Source organism: Silene latifolia, chromosome 3, assembly GCF_048544455.1.
Source record: "Silene latifolia isolate original U9 population chromosome 3, ASM4854445v1, whole genome shotgun sequence".
In the NCBI taxonomy this organism is placed as follows: Eukaryota; Viridiplantae; Streptophyta; class Magnoliopsida; order Caryophyllales; family Caryophyllaceae; genus Silene; species Silene latifolia.
Window position 1 is genome coordinate 144,275,882 of NC_133528.1, and position 22,339 is coordinate 144,298,220.

General features: G+C 35.4%; 2 protein-coding genes across 2 annotated transcripts; both read left to right on the plus strand.

Moving 5' to 3' along the window:
* The first annotated feature begins 2,402 nt into the window (after nucleotides 1–2,402).
* Nucleotides 2,403–11,253, plus strand: LOC141648270 (uncharacterized). The gene is made up of 8 exons (XM_074456814.1): nucleotides 2,403–2,842; nucleotides 3,180–3,270; nucleotides 5,125–5,192; nucleotides 6,282–6,380; nucleotides 7,949–8,002; nucleotides 8,601–8,669; nucleotides 9,547–9,609; nucleotides 9,699–11,253. The coding sequence occupies exons 1-8, from the start codon at nucleotides 2,627–2,629 to the stop codon at nucleotides 10,782–10,784; spliced, it is 1,746 nt and encodes a 581-aa protein (XP_074312915.1). The 5' UTR covers nucleotides 2,403–2,626; the 3' UTR covers nucleotides 10,785–11,253.
* A 2,679-nt stretch (nucleotides 11,254–13,932) lies between these two features.
* LOC141648267 (splicing factor U2af large subunit A-like) lies at nucleotides 13,933–21,824 on the plus strand. The gene is made up of 14 exons (XM_074456809.1): nucleotides 13,933–14,172; nucleotides 14,971–15,079; nucleotides 15,371–15,648; nucleotides 16,276–16,383; nucleotides 16,693–16,754; nucleotides 17,460–17,542; nucleotides 17,631–17,675; nucleotides 17,791–17,850; nucleotides 18,302–18,362; nucleotides 18,452–18,564; nucleotides 19,353–19,799; nucleotides 20,912–21,047; nucleotides 21,149–21,216; nucleotides 21,378–21,824. The coding sequence occupies exons 2-14, from the start codon at nucleotides 14,978–14,980 to the stop codon at nucleotides 21,513–21,515; spliced, it is 1,701 nt and encodes a 566-aa protein (XP_074312910.1). The 5' UTR covers nucleotides 13,933–14,172; nucleotides 14,971–14,977; the 3' UTR covers nucleotides 21,516–21,824.
* The last annotated feature ends 515 nt before the right edge of the window (nucleotides 21,825–22,339 follow it).

The window sequence follows — 22,339 nt, forward strand, 5'->3', positions numbered from 1 at the left end:
TGACGAGCAAATTCTCCTGAGGGTCTGTATAAAAGCACGTGTGTTGGTATTCTATGTAATGTGCTTGTAAGATTGTCTTTTGAGTAATGCGATGTGTGTTGGTGTTGTTGTATTGTTACTACTCCTGAAATAGTTTCCATAGGTGGAATAAAGAGAAATGATGCGGTGTGAGTTAGGTACATATAAGAATTAATGCCTTCAACTTCAGTCTTAAATTTTTGAAATGCTCGAGGTATGAAGGTATCCTCACCATCGATATTCCTAATATGTTCAGATGTTCTTCAGTTCACATAGTAACCTCTCTCTGACTTGCACCATTTTATTTGTGGTCGATGGTAGTTCTTGGTAGTATAGTGTCAAAGTAGCGTGTCTTTCTATTGTTACTACTATATTGAGATAGGGTGTCTTTCTATTGTTACTACTATATGGCGATACGCTAAAATAAAAGCAAAGTAATCATCGAGCTTATGCACGACAAACAATCGTAAAAACTAATTATTATAACGGTCCATGAGTAAACTACACTTTATGCGTGAATCGAGACGAATCCAAATAAACGAGTCACAATATCTTGGGGTATCGCGCGCACCGCGCGCGATACAACAACTAGTTTGCCAAAATGCATGCAGTAATCCGTTGCAAAAAGGACGTCCACTTTCTAGGTAGGCAAATTCTCATTTGTGACGGAAATATCCGTCACAAACTTGTGACGGATACCATTTCCTCTCACAGATGATCCATTTAGAGATGAGTGGGAAGCACATATGGGGTGCCCCACCTTGTTCTCTCTCCCTTTTTTGTAAGAGGTGACAAGCTTGTGACGGGATTAGCCGTCACAAGCAAGACTAGCTTAGGTAGGTATAGGATTAGCTTTCAGCCATCTTAATAAAGTAACGATTTTTCTAAAGTGTGTCATAAGAGTATATGTTAAAGAAGATTTAAATGAAATTTTTTATGATAAATATTACAGAAAATTAAAATAATAAATCACTTTCTTATATTCCAATATTATATTTATTGTTTAACTTTTCATCTAAGTACTCTTAATATGTATTTTTAGGGCACATTTTTAAAAAATCGATAAAGTAATGAGAATTTGTTAATTCCTTTTCCCATACTTCAACTCTTAACATGTACCTTTCAGGCACATAAGTAATTTTCGGGTTTACGATTTAGTAAAATGATCAAATTTCCTAATTGCTTCATAGATCTAGGATCGAAAGCTCATTTAGGTTAATTTTTTTTTTATTATTTACTTTTGACATTTTACAATTGCTTTTGTTCTTAATAAAATGGTTTTTTAGCGTTATAATTATATTTTGGGTTATTCCACGTAGTAACCCTGTATTTTTTTTGAATTCTAGCTGGTAACCCTTCATTTTTCAACTATCTACATGGTAACCTTAAACTTATCAAAAAAGTTATCCATGACCCTAAACTTTTATTCCATTAAAAAACTCCGTTAGTTTGAATGTTTATTGGGACTTGAGCTTGTCTTTTACACTTCAAATGTTTAAAGGGCCACGTAACTATGGTCTTTCAACTCAATTAAAATAAATAAACTCCGAATTTTCCTAACAAATAATTATGTTATAGGTGTGGTAAGAGTATAATTCATAATCTTTTTATTATCATTTTTATTGCTTAACAAAAAATATTAAAGTAGTAAATATATTGAAACACATCTTTCTTTTGTTTTTGTTATAAATTAGATTGGATTATAATTTATAATTGTTAATATTGATATTATATTATTATTATTTTTATAACAAAAACAAAGGTAAGATGTGTTTCGGTATATTTACTACTTTAATATTTTTTGTTAAGCAATAGAAATGATGATAATATTAATAATGATAATAAAAAGATTATGAATTATACTCTTAAGTCTTACCACACCTAGAATATAATTATTTGTTAGGAAAATTTGGGGTTTATTTTTTTAATTGAGGTTAGAAGATCATAGTTACTTGACCATTTAAGCATTTGAAGTCTAAAAAACAAGCCCAAGTCCCAATAAACATGCAAACTAACGGATTTTTTTAATGGAATAAAAGTTGAGGGTTACAGAGAACTTTTTTTTGATAAATTCAGGGTTACCATGTGGGTGGTTGAAAAATGAAGGGTTACCCGTTAGAATTCAAAAAAACACAGGGTTACCGCGTAGAATAACCCTTATATTTTTATTATATTTGGTAAGTATTTTACATTTACATTTATTTTAAAATATTTTTATATTTAATTGATTTAAAAGTTAAAGAAAGTAAAGAAAATAATAATTTAACCGCTCTCGAATTGACCCGAGTTTAAACTAAACCGATTCTGAGCTTTAATCTCTTAAGCTAAAGCTAAAAAATTTCCAACCCCATTACATGCTCGAGCTAAAATTTCGAAGCCGATTTCAAACTCACCCGAGCTCGAGTTCAAAACCGCTCTGGAAAAAAAACACTCATATATTATGGTACCCCAACCCCACTAAAACCCTTCCACCTCCCCCTCTCTCACGACTCCTCCGACCAACCAGCCGCCGCCAGCCGCCGCCGGCTGTCCGACCACCGTACACGACACCACACCCTAGCCGTCGTCCTCCACCGTAACCGTCCTTAATCTCATTGTTTGATAATTAATGGCTCTATTGTGTCGAATCAAAGAGACGAAATCAATCAATTTATTCAATAATTTCAGAAGATTTTACTCTCAGATTCATGCTCCTCGATTATCAATCAATCAAACATCTATAAAGCCGATTTCAGATTATTATCATTATATTCGATTCACGAATGCGCCGAAAAATCTAGGTTTTTTCGATTCTAGGGTTCGATTCTTCGCTGCACCAGCTCAGGTTATTTCCCTGATTCAATTTCGATTGGTTTTCATTGTAATGTAGTTGTTTATTAAGTTAGTGTAATTTTGTGTGGGATTGTGAATTGGAATTTCGATTTTAAAACCCCTAAGTTTACCTGACTTTCCATTACATTTCCGTTTTCCCTTTTTGTTTTTCATTTTCCTTTTTTTATTCACATTTTGAGGCGTGCGTTCACCCATGAACGGTTCGAAAGGATGATTCATGTCAGCCAACCCCAAATCATTTTGGGATTAAGGCTCTGATGTTGTTGTTGTTGTTGTTGTTGTATTGTGAATTGGAATTTGAGTTGTGTTTTTGGATGAATTGATTGTAGTATGTTAAGAAGGAGGAAGTGAAAGAAGTGAATAAGACTCGGATTAATGAGGAGATTGAGGCGGACGTCGTTCGGCTGGTTACTGATGAAGGTAGCTAAAAATTTGTTCTTTGTGTTGAAAATTTAAGCTTGTATTGTAATCATCAATTGATTGTTACTGTTTTCGTCCCTAGTCGAAGAATTTTGATGGTATACTGTTTTGATAGGTTATGGAATAGAAGTTAATCGTAACCATGCCCGTTTCGTATCATGTGGGGAATTAGGACTTTATTACTCCCTCCACACACCTATTTTTACCCCATTTCAATAAAATACTCCTCACATATAGAAATGGGGTGAAAACTTATGTGCGGAGGGAGTATAAGTTTAGCATTGATTTCATTTCTTACTTTTTAAGAATGTTTAGGACAATTGCAAGTCTATTATTTCGAAAATTAATAAACTGAAATGTATGTCATTAGTCATTACATCTTCTTGTAGACAATTAACTATAAAGGTTCAAATCTAAAGAGTATTTCATATATTAGTGAAATAGAGAGAATTCGCTTTTAGTCACGAAAAGCCTTACTAAATGGTTTTAAAAACGAGTCTCTTCCGTTAATTAGTGATGCAAGTCTCCAATTCAATCTTTTTCTGAAGATTGTCACATTTTTAAGGGGCACTGTAGCTCAAATACTGCGGAGTCGAAGTAAAACAGAGCAGTTGATCTTGTTTAAGACCGTCTTAACTTAAGACATCTCACAAACTTTTTTTTTTTATTTACACCACAGTTTTATTCGGGTGTGATAAATAAGAATTGGTGAACAGAGTAATTTGAGAAGCAACCACAATAAGGAAGATTTAACAAGAAAGAAATGGATTCCTAATTACAAGCAATGGCTTGAGCGCGGAACTATATGTGTCTGAAACAACAGTTTTATTACTCATTTAGTTGTGATTCTTCTTTCTGATTATTATTCAGAAAGAAAGACCGGTGTATGTTTCATTGCTTCTGTTTCAAAAGTTCTCACTGATCTTATTGTGTTAAGCTTATACAAAAACTTTTTAGCTAACAAGTCGTTTGATGGATGTTGTAGTCTGAATGAATAGCTGCAAGATGGTCGGCTAATGAAGTCAAGAGGCCCACTTTAAAATGTCAAGTAGAGGCCCTAAACGGTAATATACAAAATTATATAATACTGAGTAGATTAATTAAATGAAATACTCATTCTCTTAAAGCAAAAACCCGAAAAGATTCTCAACATTTGTTCTTAGATGTCATCCAAGAGTCTTCTTTTATCCCAACAGAGTGATGATAAATGGAAAAACAATTGATTTCCACTCTTCGACGTCATCCTTCCACCATTTTGATTGGTATAATATATACGTTTTGATGATACATTGATACGTCATAGTAAATATGCTTCTTTAATGAGGAAGTCGATCTCCATTTCTTTGTAATAGATGGAAAATACCCATACGTCGCAAAATTGTGGTGATGTGTTTCGTAAATTGGCAAGGAGTTTGCATTTATATGATCACCATGTTTTTAATTGCATTTAAATGGAAGGATGTCCACAGAGACGGGCCTCTTATTTCTGGTCATGTGAAATTGGTTACGCTCCTCTTAGCATTAGGGCGTTGTGCTTGTTATCTTTCTGGGTTAATTCTCGTACCAATTTTTTGTAGTCGAAACAAGTTTGTGCAGCCATTTGCCTGCATTTTATAGCCAGTTGAGGCTATGTCCTAAAATTTCTGCGGTCTCTAGCTAAAGGTCAATAAGTAAGTGGTAGTAATATGTAAGATAAAAAATGAAACAATAAGTATAGGAAGGGCATTTTTGGGTCAGGAGTAGAAGCAGCTGGGCAGTCGTGACTTGTGGCATTAGGATGCTGAATTGCTTTTGATTAGTTTATAAACGGATCTTTTTGATGTTCAGTTTCTTATTGCTTGTGCATGTGTGCAGGTCATACTGTTGTTTCAAGATGGGAAGCACTACAACGTGCAAAAGAACTCCAGCTTGATTTAGTTGAGGTAGTTTTGTTCTTTGCTTTTTGTACATCGGGGATTAAGGATGTCTTGACATATTGATCAGGGTGAGGGTATTGGGTATAGAAGGTTAAAGATTATCTACTTCCCCTCTCCTCTTCTAGTAACTTTTGTTTCTGGTTATGTGATAAAACTGAAAAGTTGTGGGACCCAGCAGGACGCCTTCTTATAAGCTCCATTACTTGTTTTTGTAGAGATTGGTGCTGGGCTGAATTACATCTATTTTGTTATGGCTGTGCAATCTCATTGTCACTTCCTGTATTCTAATAGAAAGAGCCGATACTCATTTATGCATGTACTGATACGATTTTTGCTTATGTTCATTAAATGGCTCTAGTGCAACAGAATATTTCTAATTCCCCTGTCATTAGGTCACAATAGTTTTCGAGCAACACAATTGCCATATGTAGCTGTCGTCTTGGCATATAGTGTTGCCCTTATTCTAGTATTTTCACAGGGCTGTAGTTTTTGTAAGAGATTTTCTACCGTGCACCCCTATATTTTCCTTTAGTCCTTGGTTTTTAAGAAACATCTAATAAACCCTAGAATTATATGATTAGTTCCAAATATACCCAAAATATCAAATTCAGGATTTTTAAGGCTCAAATTTTTGTCGTAGAATTCTGTCTATTGATTAGTAACAATGATTATATAGAAGGTACCACGTATTTAGGATGGGGAATAAACTGAAAGTCAAATCTATCAAACACAGCATTTAGAAGAGCAAAATGTGCGCATTTAGGTTACTCTGAAGGACTTTTCATTAAGTTTAGGGTACCTTGTATGATTTGGAAAACTGAGGGTATATCGTAGAATTCGAAAAAACACTGGTGTACATCGTAAAAAAAAAAACCTTTTTTGTTAAATATATGTGATATTACGCAACTCAGTCTTTTTGCTCGTATTTCCATAGGGCTAAGACTCTTTGTAGTACTCAATTTAAGGTTGTTCTTTTCATTTATTTTATCACTATTTTGCGCTTTTATGCTAGTTATGTTCTGGATAAGTTTGTTGTCAGTTGTTGGTCTATGTAACTGACTCTTGTTTCTATAACCTTGACTTTTCATTGCGTAGGTTAATAAGAATGCAAAACCTCCTGTTTGTAAAATTATGAATTATAGCCGAGAAAAGTACAAGCAACAAGTTAAGGGGAAGGAGTTAGCTAAGAGCAAGGTGAGTGCTTGTTTGTTGTGATTGGGTACTAGGAAGGTTACTTATAAGTTCAATACATTGTCATTTGCACCTTCATCAGTGCTGTGCTGACTTATCTTATTCTTCTTTACTATAAAGCGCGGTCTTCTTTCTTTGATGTTATGTGTTTATTTTTATTTGTTCGATGGTATTTTCGTTAGGTCAAGTATTGTGCGCTCTCTCTTGATTTCCTTCTAAAAAATGATATAGTCCCGCAAAATTGTGATAGTATCAATGTATCTTAAGTTTTTCAAGTTATAGTCCGTAGTCCGTACTTCATACTAACCTCCACTTCACTTTGATCTTCCCACTTTATTAAAATACTCCTCACATATATTAGACAAGTGGGAAAATCAAATTGGAGGGGAGGTTAGTAATAATTTGCACAGTTAAGTGCATCTTTAATAAGGGTATTGGGACGGCTATTTCCTTGTGTTTAGGTGTTGAGGGAGGATATAGCTTGTATAGGACATTGTCAATCTCGGCAGTGTTTATAAGTGTTGGCCTCCATCGTAGATGGCTTCTACTAAAGTTATATGATGGTATGGAGTAATATAGGCATGTAAGATGAGACTGCTATCTTTTATTTCAAGTCGTCTAAATGATTACTCCCTCCTATTATTTGTCTTCTTCCATTTTGTCTGGGCACAACTCTTTAAGAAAAAGAGTAAACAATTGATATGTACCTTGTAATGTAAAATACTGTTGAAAAGTCAACAAATTTAACACTCAAAAGAGGAAAGTGGGAAGAACACCTTGAAAATTCCTATTAAGTGGGAAGAATAATATGAATAGGAGGGAGTATATGTTAGAACTCTGTATGGTTCATCATTCAGTGCCTTTTAGTTTTCATTCTTTATCTTTTGCAAGAAACACAAACATGAGATGGCTCCAATCCATCAACCCTTGCTTTCATGTATTATCTTTTGCCTCGAAAGCTGACATAATTGGAAGGCAGAGAGCATCATTTTTCTTAGAAGTTAGAACCCTCATTAGTACTTGGCCACAAAGCTCTGCATTTTTGCACAAGATAAGACAAGGGTGCAAATCTCCGTCTCTCTGACAAGTCTTCCAACGTAGAGCATGTAGGATGGTTATAAGTATGGAGTTTGTGAATATGTCATTTCATTTGGACCCTCAATTGGAAGGCATATTGTTTGTCTTGAATCTGAACATAAGTGGTCACATTTGTGCGTCATTAACTGCAAGTGACTGTCTTTGAGAAATAACTGGTTTTCTAGAGTCTTACTGGATAAAGTCTGTTCATCCTGTTAATTTGTTTGGGTTATTAACCGTGTCGAAACTAATTGTAGATAACGAGTCTTCTGTTGTTTGTCTTGAAAAATCTGGATATAGGTGGTCACCTTCGAGGGTCACAAGACTCACGACTCACAAGTCTATCATTGACTGTGAGTGAATTAGTGAGTTTTCAGAGTTTTACATGGAAAAGATATTTCACCTTGTTACTTTGTCTGCTTTTAACCTTGTCACAGCAGTTATTTTAATACCAAGACTTCTATGGGTCTTTATAGTTTATCTATTTTGTGCAGGCTGCATTGACCCTAAAGAGTGCTAGCAAAGAAGTCCGTTTTTCTGCTAAGGCCGTAAGTTGTTGTGCTTGCAGATGTTATTTTCTTACCATGATTCATGATGTGCTGTCTGCCCTAGCAATTACTCCTATCCAATTTATATATATGTCCAATTTATATTATCACTCTCTAACTTGAATAGTCAACCTTGATCGCTATTTTCTCACAATACACATAGTAACTACGAGTACTCTTAAAGAGAGTAAAAGAGAGTATATGGAAATATTTATTTTGATAAATCAAGTACTCCGTATGACGAATTTGACGAATTTTATATATATTTGAAGAGGTTAAAGTTGATCATCAAAATCAGAAGATTCCTATGTCAATGAGATGGAGTTGGTATCTAGATGTAAATTACGCTTGTGACTTTTACCTCTTAATATCACAAGAAAGGTAGTCTTTTTTTACAGTCCTTGTTGCAGTGTCACCTACTCACCTAGTCCTGTAACAGCTGTTTGTTAAATTTTGTAGATGCGTCTTGTAATGCGTCTTGTAATTGTCTGTGTTGGTGTTTTCTTTTCTCGGTTGGGATATTTATTTTCAAGTGGTTCAAGCATTTTACTAATCTTATGAGTTCTACTTAGCGATGGTTTCTAATTTCTTTCTCCAGGAATTCAAGGATGTCAAGACAAAAGTAGACAGTGTTAAGAGATTGATGGATCGCGGATATCGTGTAAAGGTACTTTTAGCTGTTCCTGTATTTTTTAACTGGTAACTGTCAGCTGATTGTTTAAATTGGAGTGTCTTTAAGCGATCAATACATTTGCCTCTTTAATTTTACTCTTTTCAAGTAAGATGCTTGCTCAGTTTTACGGTAGACTTTTCCGAATGATTTCATATTAACTCGATTTTTATAGTTGTAGCCAGGGAGTGATTTTCTTCTACAGATGCTCTTTTTTCATAAAAAAGAATTCTAAATATTAGCTGTACAGATGCTCCATTCGTACTCAATCATGTATTTCAATTTATAGCTCATAATCTCATACTCATCAAAACTCCTTACTGTTTGTTTGGATGGAGAGATTTGTAGGGAAATGGAGGGGGCATTTTTATTTGTTTGGTTGGCAAAATGGAGTTGGGGGATATGGAGAGGGAGCAAATGGATCCCTTCAATAGTTCATTTCCCTCTTTTAAGGGGAATTAAAATCCTCCTATTAGGAAGGATTTAGAGGGAAAAGTCGAAAACTCTCTCGCTCCCCCCAACATGAGAAAGATTTGCAAGGAGAATTCACTTGCTCCGTTCCCCCCGCCCTCCCCTCCCTCCTCTTTCTGTGTTCGATTTATTCTAATAAAATATGTGGGCCCCACAGTGAAGTATCAGACTCAATTCGCAGACTTGCAGTAAAGTCCGTCTTCTTCTAGGGTGTGGAAAACTTGTTGGGAACTTTGGATAGGAGAGGTTTGCTGAAAATTTTCAGTGATCTTCAGTTTCCTCCTTTTACCTTTTTTTTTACTGAAAAGTTTTTGTTTATTTTGCTTCAGAAGTCACAAGCGCAACCAAACTTCTAGGATATAGCAGGACACTAATTCCGTTTTTCGTCTTGATTCTATTCCAGTGTACTGCCCAGGCTGCTGATGGACGGGATATGAATATAGTACTTTCACAAGTGACTGATTTGGTATAGATCTTGGACAATCTTCACTCTTCATTAACCCCTTGCAATGATCTTTTTCTTATTTTTTTTGTTTACGCGATGGCATGATACAGATTAAGGATGTTGGCTTTGTGGAATCTGGGCCACATATAGATGAAAAACAGGGATATATTATTGTTAGGCATTTCAAATTTGGCTTACCTAAGAAAGGCAAGAAGTCTTCCACGGTTTCTTCCAAGGTTTTAAGCCCTACTAACTCCGATGACCAATCACAATCTGATAGTCCTGTTGAGTCAGGAGATTATGACGATGACGTGAACCTTGATAATGAAGTTAAGGATCCCTTACAATATCAACAAGGGATATCACCATCAAGAAGCAAAGATGCGAAGGGGACTCCTAAATCGCAATCACCCAACCTCCCTCCTAATTTGACACCGGCCTCACAATATCAACAAGGGAAATCACGATCAAGAAGCAATGATGTGATGGGGACTTCTAAATCGCAATCACCCAACGTCCCTCCTAATGTGACACCGGCCCCACAACCTCAAAATCGGTATGCTAAAAAAGGACCGAATAATGCTCCGCCCATGAGGACTCCTCACTTTCAAGAGTTTCCACCTGGGGGACATGCTGGAAGTGAAGGTTCTTCCTCTAGAAACTCAGGGATACCACCATTAAGAAGCAATGATGTGATGGGGACTCCTAAATCTCAATCACCCATCTTCCCTCCTAATGTGACACCGGCCCCACAACCGCAAAATCGGTATGCTAAAAAAGTTCCGAATAATGCTCCGCCCTTGAGGACTCCTCACTCTCAAGGGGTTCCACCTGTGGTCCCCAGACAAGCTGGAAGTGAGAGTTTTTCCTCTAGAAACTCAGGGCCTCTTCAAAATCCGAATTCTCAACATCGTGGTGAGATTCCAAACGGAGCAAGACAAAATGGTAATAACTTCTCGCCCCTTATTGGAAACCCTAGACCACCTAGCTCTCCTCGTGGCGATGTGCCTAAGTCAACTAGTTTCGGCGTTTTTAGTGAGGTGAAGCCAAATAATGGAAGATTTGAATCAGGAGTAAATCAGAAAGTTACCAAAGAATTTTCCGGCAGGGGTAATATGAACCCTCCTAAGTTTAACTCTGATGGCGGTGTCGCTGGTGATGACAAGAAATTTGGAATATTCAGTGGCAAAAAATGAGTGCCAGGAAGGAGTGGCTAGGATGAGATGAAAATCTCAGTGATACTCTCGTTCATATGAGAGGTGAAATCAGTGAGTGTTGTATAAGCTGGTTCCATGTCAGACCAACCCACATTTTTCATGTATTTCTAATTCAGTTAGCAGCCGAAGATCGGATGAGACTTATTGAACGAAGCGGAGCAAGCTGTGGGATAAAATTATGGGATTTCATAACACAACTCTTTTCCTTGATATATGGCATCCTTTTTGTATCAGTAGGGATTGTGTGATTCAGTTAGCATAAAAATACTTGTCAGTGAATAAACATTATCCTCTCTCAGGTCGACACGACTGCCTTCTGTTTTTGAAAATGTACATTGATTGTTTGCACAATGAAGAAATTTTCTGTGCACAAGTTCTTAAACGGAGATTGAAGCTTGTTGTCGTGAACTTTGTTCGTTATACTATTTTCTTAGATTTTTGGCTCTAAGATGGTGTGTTGATATAAGGAATTTGGTTTCTCATTTGTTCCCTCTTTTCTTTTCCATTTAAGTCACCTTTTGTTATCTCTTTATTTTTTGAGATATTCTATGGTGTATCCCTAAGTTTTTCGATTTTCTATGTTGTACCCTTTTTTTTTCTAATTCTACATTGTACCCCTAACTTCTTAGTTTTTTCTCCATCATAACCTCATTTAACTCTCCATTAACTTTATCACTATCAAACGTCGATACTTTGACCTTTATTCTGACTTATTAATGTTGTTATCACCATTCTATATGAGAAACATCACAAATCACTTTTAATAACCACCAACTACTATTAAAAACATATGTTATATGTTATGAGTCATGACATGATAATAGAGATTTTTTGAACTTTTAGTTAATTTCGTATACTATTTCGTAGGCTAATGAGTAGTTCGACGAACTAATAAGTAAATGAGTAGGTTATCGAGTAATTGGAATAATAAATAGACGATTTAATAGGTCATTTAAGAAACTAAGTTAGCAAAGACAATAAATAAGGTCATGACATAGACTAATGTATAGAGTTTAGGGGTACGCCATAAAATATAAAAAAAGCAGGGGTACAATGTAGAAAACCAAAAACTACGAGGATACACCGTAAAATATCCCTTATTTTTTTGGACAACTTTTTGTGGTTCAAATCGATTGCATGGTGATCGTGTGTTTTGTGTGGTTCAAATTCATTTTTTTTTTAATTTTGTACCCGAAAGAGAGGGGGACGAGGTAGTAGGATTTTTCTTGTATGATTTATCCATGAACAATGGCGACACCTAAGACAAAAGCTTAGAACCTCCCAACACAAGGGACTAGAAAAACGGTTTTCTAAAGTGTATTCATGTCCTTAATTAGATTCTTAATACGTGTTCTTAAAATACATTAGAAAAGTAAAAAAAGACAGATCTTACTAGCAAATGTGAAGGGAGTTGAATTTGTGCCTTACCCTTAATTATTTTTTTAGGTAGCTTCCAATAAGATTATGCTAAATTTATAATTTTTTTTATAAAGAATGAGAGGAAAAGCCGCGTACACTTAGAGCAATAGTAATAGAAGAACTTTATATTAAGTTCTTCTTATGTCATATTATATTTTATTAGTTCCAATGTTTAAGAAATTTTGTCCACAATAGATGACATTTGTATAAAATTCTTAAATAAAAAATAAAAAATAAGTAATTGGTCTTCCACATTTTTCAAAGTATGCTTATTAGTTCTCAATTCCATGTATGAACAACCAAATTCTTATTTTGGAACTCAATTCTTAAAATTAAGAACAACCTTTTACTTGTAATAGAAGAACTTTTTATTTTGGGTTCTCAGTGATCACTCTAAGACTAGAAACCACTATTGTAATGCATTTGAGCAAAATTGGAGTCTTAATATGTTTAGTTTTTCATTTCAATCAAAGGTAACTCCTACTTCGGATATGCTACTTATCTTATGACGAAATTCTCTTACGTGAAAGTTGCTAAAATAAACCGAATAAATAAACATCTACAAGAAAATTTACACTACTATTTCATACCGAGTATTATATAAATTGAATTCGAGTATAAAAATACCGTACTAAAAAAAGTGATATAATTTATTTTAGCTATTTTTATAAAAGACTTTTGTAACATCATCTTACCCAAGTATTTAAATGGTCTTGTTATATAAATTAACTAGTTTTAAACCCGTGCAAAATTGCACGGGTATGTATTTGGGCCGGTATTAACGATTTTTTTTTTTTTTTTTTTTTTTTTTTTTTTTTTTGCATTTCTATTGTAATTATCTAGTTGGTCTAAACACAATCTACATAATTAATGTTTACACTTGTTTCAAATACGTGTTCAAATGCAATGGTTTAAGAGGAAATAACGTAATATACTATTGTAAATAAAATTTGCATACATAAAAAACTTTACACCCCGAATAAAGAAATATAATTTAATAATCTACTTTAACACAGCTTAGTGTAACATCAGAATGTCAAAGCTTATATGATTTATTGGTGAAATTAGTGTGTGCTAGTAAGCCCATATACAATGAAGTACATGGATCGATAAATAATAATTCGTATTTTGTTTTGATAATTAAATATTTTTTATTTTTAACTAATAAATTCAAAGATGCCGTATTTATCATAAAATTTCGAATTGTTAAAATAAAATTAATAATCTGTATACAGATAAAATCAAAGTGTAAAGCTTGGGCTATTATCGCTTTGTACTCGTTGTCAGTAAATTTATTGCATATGTATAAATATAGTTTTATCACATTATTTGGAATGTATAAAATTATTTCATAGTATTATTTTCATTTATTCCGATTTGTAATTCATACCGCTTATATGCCATTAATTTCATTTATTCGGAATGTATAAAATTATTTCATAGTATTTGTTCTACGACCGAATTCTGAAGAAATATACTTCTTTGCACACTAACGGGTCCCACCATAACATGAATTTTAAAAAAAAAAAAAAAAAAACTGAATTAATGAGGTGGCACGTCCTGGATTGAGTATTGTCTTCTGAATTAATAAAGATAAGATTGAGTTTGGTATAATTGCTCATTCCAATTTTGTGAGGCCAGTGGTCCGATATAACCGATCAAAACTCCTTAAACAGTTGCTCATTCCAATTTTGTGAGGTCAGTGGTCCGATCTAATCGATCAAAACTCCTTAACCAGCAGTTTACGTGTTCAAGGAGCACCCGCAACGGAGGAATTAACCACTTTTTTGTATTTTGTAAGACGGAGAAAGGCGCTCACCTATTTTAATACTTGCAATTGAAGAACCCTAAAACCACAGTTCCCGCTTTTTCCCCTCTTTTATCAAATCACAAATATTTCGTTCTTCAATCGTCACTTCGATTTCTTCATCCTTCTCAATTCAATTAGGTAATTGTTTCTCCATCCTTCTAATTACATTCAATTTCATCAAATTTTGCACATCTTCAATGCCCCAATTCTAATTTGGATTATTTAATTTACATGATTTGATGATATAATTTGCAGCTATTTTTTTGTTGTTGTGCGTATTTTTGTCTCTTTTGTTTTGATTGCTATGAATTAAAAATTGTGATTAGTTTTTTTATTATCGACATTGAAGTGTTCTAACTGTTGAAATTGAAATTACTCGACGAACTTGTGTTTTGCGATGCTTTGGTTTAGCCTAGTGGTTAAGAGTTAAGACGGAGTTGTTATGTGCAAATTTAAATTGCTCACAGGTTCGAATCCCGTCCCCTTGTTATTGAAATGCCCATATGACTCATTTGACAAAATAAGAACAGCGATATTATAATGTTCTTCTTTTTGGTAGTAGTATATTGATTCCGGTTAATTATTTTAGGCAAGTTACAGTTGAGCTTAGAGTGTGTTTCTTCCGTTATTCTCGAATTCTAACAAGAGTTTTTCTCGATGTTTTGTCTTGTGTTTCTGTATTTAATCAATGAAACTGGGTTTGTATACTATAAGCTTTATTTAAAGAGCTCTATTCTAGAAGTTACTTAGCAAAATTGGAGCCTGATAAACGGTTTTGACTCTCGATGCTATGTTTTTCGAACTACCCAAAATGAAAAGTGCGTCGAAAATTGCATCGACTCACGGCTAGTTCACAAATTATGACCATATACTTTATGCATTATCCATAAAGTTCAAAATTGTTCATTTTAGCTTATCCCAGAATCGATTTTGCAGTTGAGAGATGTCGGATTACCAAGAAGATGTTGATAACTACAGCTCAGTTCCTCAATCAGAGGAATTTGACAACAAAGGAAGTGAAGATTATAGTGATTCCAAATCTCGGGTATGGAAGTTTGAATTCTAGCTGTTACTTACCTCAAATCCTTTAAATTTAAAGAATTCTGTTCTCATGCCATCTAGTTTCTGTCTTTTTGTTATCGTAGACATGGTTGTGCGGTACCTGTCACAAATGTTGCTGTAAATAAGCTTGCTTGTAAGAACTTTATAAAACATGGCAATCCCTTCTTTAACATCTTGTGAGAATGTAAAAGGTCTTGGTTTTTGTTTGCGAGTCTTTTATTAGTTAATTTATGGATTTTATTCCTCATATGCTTAAGTATATGGTTGTGGACAGCGTGACTCTGGCGATCATGAGAAAAATTCTTCGAGAAGTAGAGAAAGGGACCGAGAGAAGGGACGGGACAGAGATAGAGAAAGAGACAATGACAGGGACAAGGAAAAAGATAGAGATAGGGATAGGGATAGGGATAGGGATCGGGAGAGAGGCAAAGAAAGGAGTCGTGATAGAGATCGTGATCGTCATAGAGATCGACATAGGGATAGGAGTGATCGTCACAGAGATAGAGAGGATGATGATGACCACCACAGAGGTAGAAGCCGAGACCATGACAGGTAAGAAACTGTCAGCTCTCTCTCTCCCTTTCTTTCAATCAGTGTTTTGAGTAATGTGCTGAATTTAAGTCAATATCTAGTATGTACACACCATATTTCACCAATTCCTTTATATTGTCGTTTGTAGTCTGTCAGCCGGGGGGTAAAAGCCTCAAAACCTAGTTACGATTTGATGATGTATTATTGATTTATTTTTGTTCAAATCGACACCTTAAAATTTTTAGAGCATCTTGCCCCCTGTGGGCTATGTTCAAACTCTCAGGCTTGAGAAAGGTAGGGGAAGACGTTAAAGTCCCAATTTTTGCGCAGGGCATTTAGATGACCTAATTGGGGTTGTGGTGTAATTAGGAAGGAGTTCTAACAGTCAGTTTCCCACTTGTCGCAAGAAAGGATGCTTCGTTTGATTTGAGATCACTGTTTCATCTATGATTTTTACCCATTTCACTGCATGTTGGTGGGGAAAATGTATGAGATACAATGAGGTAGTTAACTAATGGTAGGGTATATATGTTGTTGACACGGTATATAAACCCATTTCACAGATCTGGTATTTTGCCTTCATCATTGGAAGTCAATTATGTTGCACTGTTGCTTGATGCAACTAATTTTGACTGTTGCATGTTGTAGACGCAGAGACTCTGACCGTGATAGAGATGATAGACGTAGACGCTCATCCCGTTCAAGGGGAAGGTCCGAGCATAGATCGAGGTCGCGATCTCGGTCTCGCTCCAAAAGGTTTGTTGATTTTTCCCCCTCTAGTATAGCTTTATGCATTAAGGTTATTTCTTTATTTGCTAGTTTGTCCGATGAGGAGTAAATATATATGTTGTGTATATTATTGATAAGTTATAAACTATATTTTTTGATTAACACTGTATTTTGAACAGATAAGATAACATGCTATTGACTAGAATTGTCGCGTTCTCCACAAAATTTCTTTTTCCGTTTGTTATCGTGGAAAGCTTGAGTATTAGGCAAAATATTGCTTGTTAAAGGCTGGTATCTAATGCCATTTTGAATTGGTTTTGTTTTTCTCATATACAGCAAAAGGGTAAGCGGGTTTGACATGGCACCTCCTGCTTCTGCAATGTTGGCTACTGCTGCAGGTATTTTTGTTTGTCTGTCTATTTTCTTTTGACCCCCTCACTTCTTTACATTTGCCATCTTTATTGTTTATCTACATTGGGTGGGAATGTGGGATGAAGTGATCTTCCCTGTGGGAGAGTTACTTATTTATAGTCAAGTTTTGTAATCTCAGTTTGGTAAGGTATTATCTTTTGTAGCTATCAAGCTTTTGTATATATACATGCATATTTATGTATATATCCGCCTTACTTTTTATTTGCTATTTTACTTGGTGAAATAATTCCGGAACTGAAAGATGGTGGTTTGTTCTTGTGTTTGTTGTTTGTGTTTCTTTGTGTCTTGTTTTTTTGCATAAGAAGGCAATGTTGGGTCTATTTCCCCACTCTGCTGACATTGGGCGTGAGCTGACTTCTCTAGCTTATATATTCAACACGGCATCAATGGGCCACTTCGTCTTCAACCGGCAACTATTGCCTGTTTTGGTAGTCTTGCAATTTCCTCCGGCACTTGAATCTAATGTATTATCCTCTCATCTCTTCATGATAAATGCGACGTACTCAAAGCAAACAGCGCTTGTTATTAAGGATATGGTTTCATTTTAAACGGTATTTATTAATAACTAGGGATTCAACATTATCTGGAGTCTATAAAAAACGTTTTAGTTATGTATTTCACATCTACCTAGTTCACTATTTGTCTTGTTATCTAAGATGTTACTTGTATAGCCATGGCAAGTCAGATCACTGGAACAGCTCAACCACCTACTGGATTCTTCACCCCCAACATGTTACCGATGGCCGCTGGACAAGTATTTCCTTCTTGCCATCCTCAATTTCACATACGTTTTAGTAGATGCGTTTTATTATTTAGCTTCTAATTTGATTCACATGTTGCAGCTGGGATCTATTCCTATTATGCCTATGCAGGCCATGACTCAGCAGGTTAGTTGAGTGGATCTTCCCGTTTTTTTTTTTTTTTTTTTTTTTTTTTTTTTTTTTTTTTTTTTTTTCCTTCTAATTATCCCTTATCCTTAATATGAGCTTTTCTTCTTGTCAGGCAACGAGGCATGCTCGGCGAGTTTATGTTGGAGGGCTCCCTCCTAGTGCAAATGAACAGGTTTTTGTTGCCAGCTCATTAACTCATTAAATATACACTGTCCGTGGAGTCCTGATTAGTTTTGTCTCTATTGTAGTGAACCTTCTATTGGTGGCTGAATGTTTAATAGTTCCATTCTGTTTGATGAAATATATTTTAGTAGCTTGTGTGATAGGTGATGTCATTCCCCCTCCCTTTGTCTTTTTCAGTTGCGGCCTTTCGAATTACAGGGAATCGAGTTGTAGTAATGTAGTATGGCCAGTTCCTGCTCCTGTAACACTTTTTAGCCGCCTAGTTTTTCAGCTCTTCTGTCATCCATGTTGGTAGATTTTAAAGTGGATTTAGTGCACACACACTTTTTTTTTTACTTTCTCATCCAATTCAATGATTTTCTTTGCATCATTTTTTCAGTGTACTATGGTCCCTTTTTTTTTTGGTTACTGATATGACATTTACTCTTTTTGCTTGCCAGTCTGTTGCAACATTTTTTAGCCAAGTTATGGCAGCAATAGGTGGAAATACTGCTGGACCAGGTATGTGATAAAATTTTCCACGTTGATTAAGTTGTGTTGTTGACTTGTTTATGTTCCAACAAAATTTATGGCTTTCTCCGTTATAATAGGTGATGCTGTTGTCAATGTCTACATAAATCATGAAAAGAAATTTGCTTTTGTGGAGATGAGGTCTGTGGAGGAAGCTAGCAATGCCATGGCATTAGATGGTATTATATTAGAGGTATGTCACATGGTCGTTGACAATGGCTGATTTACTTTCACAGTTTCAAAGCATTGGAATTTTTTATTGTCGTTTACTGTGTTTCATCTTCAATTGCCTTGCGAAAATTATTAAATCTGGCTATTAATATAAAAAAGAAATCATGACTGGTAAGAAGTCCTTTAATTTTGGTGGAAGCTGTGCTTTTGTTTTCCACCTCCTTGCATAATTTCTTTATTTGGCTTGTAAATGACATATTCTTTATTTGATCTCTTTTTTGTTTGTTTGTTAGGGGAGGAGGGTAGCTTGTATATTTAAGACAATTATATTTGTTTACTTGGCAGTTGCAATCAAGAGAAGGGGTTTATCGTAGTTGGAAAATCTTTTGATTCCGGTATTCAGCGATACCTCTAGAAATTGATAAAATAACCTGTCTGATATGTTTGAAAGGAAAAAAGGATATGTTTGAAAGGAAAAAAGGTCACCGACTGCAACTGCTTGGCATCTGGCAAATGGTCAATGACCTTCTCACATTCCCCCTTGGCTTCGTGCCCAATAAACATTACAACCACTTTTATTTATTTTATGAAGAATACTGTCACTGGCTCACTGGTATAGGAGATGTTTAGATTTATACATCATTGGCCCTAATAGTTCAGTACATCTGTATTATGGCGTTACAGTCTACACCTTATTTTGGGAATTTAGATTCTGACATCTTTATCCATGTATGAAGTCACTCGTGCTGTTATGATGTAATGCCCATCCGTATCATTCAAGGTCGCTTTTTAAATGTTGCCCTTATGCAGGGTACACCTGTCAAGGTGAGAAGGCCTAGTGACTACAATCCTTCGCTTGCTGCAACTCTGGGTCCCAGTCAACCCAGCTCTAATTTGAACCTTGCTGCTGTTGGCCTATCACCCGGCTCAGCAGGTGGACTTGAGGGCCCTGATCGTATATTTGTTGGTGGGCTGCCATATTACTTCACTGAATCGCAGATTCGGGAGTTACTGGAGTCCTTCGGTCCTCTTCGGGGATTTGATCTTGTGAAGGACCGAGAAACTGGGAACTCCAAAGGCTATGCCTTTTGTGTTTATTCAGAGCCATCCGTTACAGATGTAGCCTGTGCAGCTTTGAATGGAATTAAAATGGGTGATAAAACGCTTACTGTTAGGCGCGCTAATCAGGGAACAGTGCAACCTAAACCTGAACAAGAGATTGTTCTGCAGCATGCACAACAGCAAATTTTGTTACAGGTATGCAAAGTTTCTTTAATTCTTTTGTGTACATCCCAGAGGACGATTTAGAATGATCAGAAGCTTATAAATCGGTCCGACTTTTGGGGATTATATTGATTTTATAATGTATAACATATCCAGAGTTTTCGAGTCATAATTCATATTAGCAACAACTAACAACAAATTCGTTATTGTGTAGCATTGTGTACCATGCCATATGTTAAGATTTTGAACCAATAGTTTTTTTTTTTTTTTTTTTTTTTTTTTTTTTTTTTTAACTTGGAGAAGTGATGTCCTTGCTTGGTAGATAAGGCCATAATATAATAGGGAACCAGCCAACTGTATTACCCCTAGTGAGATCTTAATCCTGATTCTTGGGTGAATAATGCCTGTAGACGACTTGCCTTCAATTCATTTAAAGATATGAGCTGAACGCCTGACGCTGTCATATATTTCATTAATCAACATCAGTCTGATAGGGCAGAGAGATAAAGATACTTCTATCCAACCTCCAGTTTCCAATCTAACTTTTAGTCAATTACATAACTAAGTTTATGGCGTATAATTTGCGCTGCGTGCACTTGTAGTTGTACTCCACAGCTTAATAAATTTTTTTATATGGTTCTATACTGATAAACCTGCGAGATCCTTTAAGCTTTCAATGTCATAGGCTAGGGGATGATTGTCTTCCTTGCTATTACCTGTGACAAATTATAGACTCTGCATGATCACAGACTACAATCACAAGTTAAGTATTACTCTGTACTAGTTGAGGGTATAGGCGAGAAAGTCGCACTGTGGTGAAGTTAATATTTTATTCAATTTATCATATTGGATCTCTATTGGATCTCTATTAGTGGCTTGTGTGCCTCACTGCCTTGCCACCCATAGCTATCTTCACATTCTTTTTTCGGCGGGCGCTCTATTTTCAGATTGACGGGTATAGGATTCTGCTCCAAAACTCATCACACGTAGTGGAGCGTACTGGGATTATATTGATTTGTGCTTCTGCAATAAAACTCAATATAATCCTAGAATCGTACCCTCGTAGCCTTAACTCAGGTTATCAACATGTTTTATTATAAGAAATCTGAGGTTTTGCTTACTAATGTCTTTACCTTAATTTGCAGAAGCTGATGTTTCAACCTGGAGCACTGCCCACGAAGGTTGTGTGCTTAACTCAAGTGATTACCGCAGATGATCTTAAAGACGACGAGGAATATCAAGATATTATGGTTGACATGAAAGAGGAAGGTGAAAAATTTGGTGAGTATCTTTAATCTTCAACACCCTGCCCCTCTCTGAATTTTCTTCAGTCAGCTGTACTTCATTGTTTTATTATCTGAATCATTTTTTATTTTTCTTAGGACCATTGGTGAACGTTGTCATCCCTCGACCAGGTCCAAATGGAGAACTTGCACCTGGAGTCGGAAAGGTATGTAACTATATAATGACGCAGTGCTTTATTGTTCCCCTTTTCTGGTTTTTGCTTATTTTTGTAAATTGAGTTGGCATTAATCAGCCATACTGAACTCAGTACCACGAGTATGGGTTTATTCTAACGCACTTCTTTGCCCTTAATTACTTTTAAATCAGGTGTTTTTGGAGTATGCGGACACAGATGGTTCGTCCAAAGCTCGAGCAGGAATGAATGGAAGGAGATTTGGTGGGAATGAAGTTGTAGCTGTGTTCTATCCCGAAAATAAATTTGCAGAGGCTGATTATAGTGGATAAAGCAAACACTCCACGTCTCCAGTCTCCACCCGACACCCGCCATTGTACTATTGCACTAGCTTGGCCTTCAATATGGCCTCTATGGACAATGTAGAATCTTAGGTATAGTTTTTTTTTTTTTTTTTTTTTTTTTTTTATGAAAGTTCTGTAAGATTTGAGCTACATACATAAGAATGTTGTCTGCAATTTTTGTTATATCTCCAATTGCCGGAGTTGAATAATGCGGAGTATCTGTTTTCTCCGATAGTCTTTTAAGTTATATTAGTACGGAATATTAATTTTATATTCGATCGATTGAGATTTTGAGAACATTGGTACTAGGTGGCCTATAATTTATTTTTCAATAACTCTTGCTTCAGACGGTCTGAAATAAGACGGATTAATTGTCACTATCTTTTTAATAGAATGTAATCATTAATGACAAAATGTTATAAATAAAGTTGTTAATTTTTACCCTAAAAATTATGGTAATATTTTATCAGAAAATACTTAAATTTTATCGTAAAATGACTATATTTAGTCCGTTTTTTTTTTTTCGTCTGAATTTGCGTTTATTTTTGGGTGCATATTATAGTCTCACCTCACGAGACAAGTTGTGCATTAGACATGGGATGTTTGTCGAAGTCGGCTCCATCATTCTCTCACGTTGTCCCACTTAGGAAAGCAAACAACACGTAAATTGAAGCAATTTGTGTTCTTGGTATATTCCGTTTCTGTATGTTCCGACTATAGTTACAATTGTCGAAAAAAAAAAAAAAAATGTTCCGACTATAGTTTATGCTTTACTTTTCCGAAAAATTTACGTGGTATCTGTGAGGTTACAT

Excerpts from the sequence above, each read along its gene's own strand:
- LOC141648267 (XM_074456809.1), top strand. The coding sequence starts at position 14,978 with ATGTCGGATTACCAAGAAGATGTTGATAACTACAGCTCAGTTCCTCAA. Across the intron at positions 18,363-18,451 it reads TGGAAATACTGCTGGACCAG|GTGATGCTGTTGTCAATGTC; the intron begins GTATGTGATAAA and ends CCGTTATAATAG. Across the intron at positions 19,800-20,911 it reads AACAGCAAATTTTGTTACAG|AAGCTGATGTTTCAACCTGG; the intron begins GTATGCAAAGTT and ends CTTAATTTGCAG.
- LOC141648270 (XM_074456814.1), top strand. The coding sequence starts at position 2,627 with ATGGCTCTATTGTGTCGAATCAAAGAGACGAAATCAATCAATTTATTC. Across the intron at positions 8,003-8,600 it reads TCCGTTTTTCTGCTAAGGCC|GAATTCAAGGATGTCAAGAC; the intron begins GTAAGTTGTTGT and ends TTCTTTCTCCAG. Across the intron at positions 9,610-9,698 it reads TTTCACAAGTGACTGATTTG|ATTAAGGATGTTGGCTTTGT; the intron begins GTATAGATCTTG and ends GGCATGATACAG.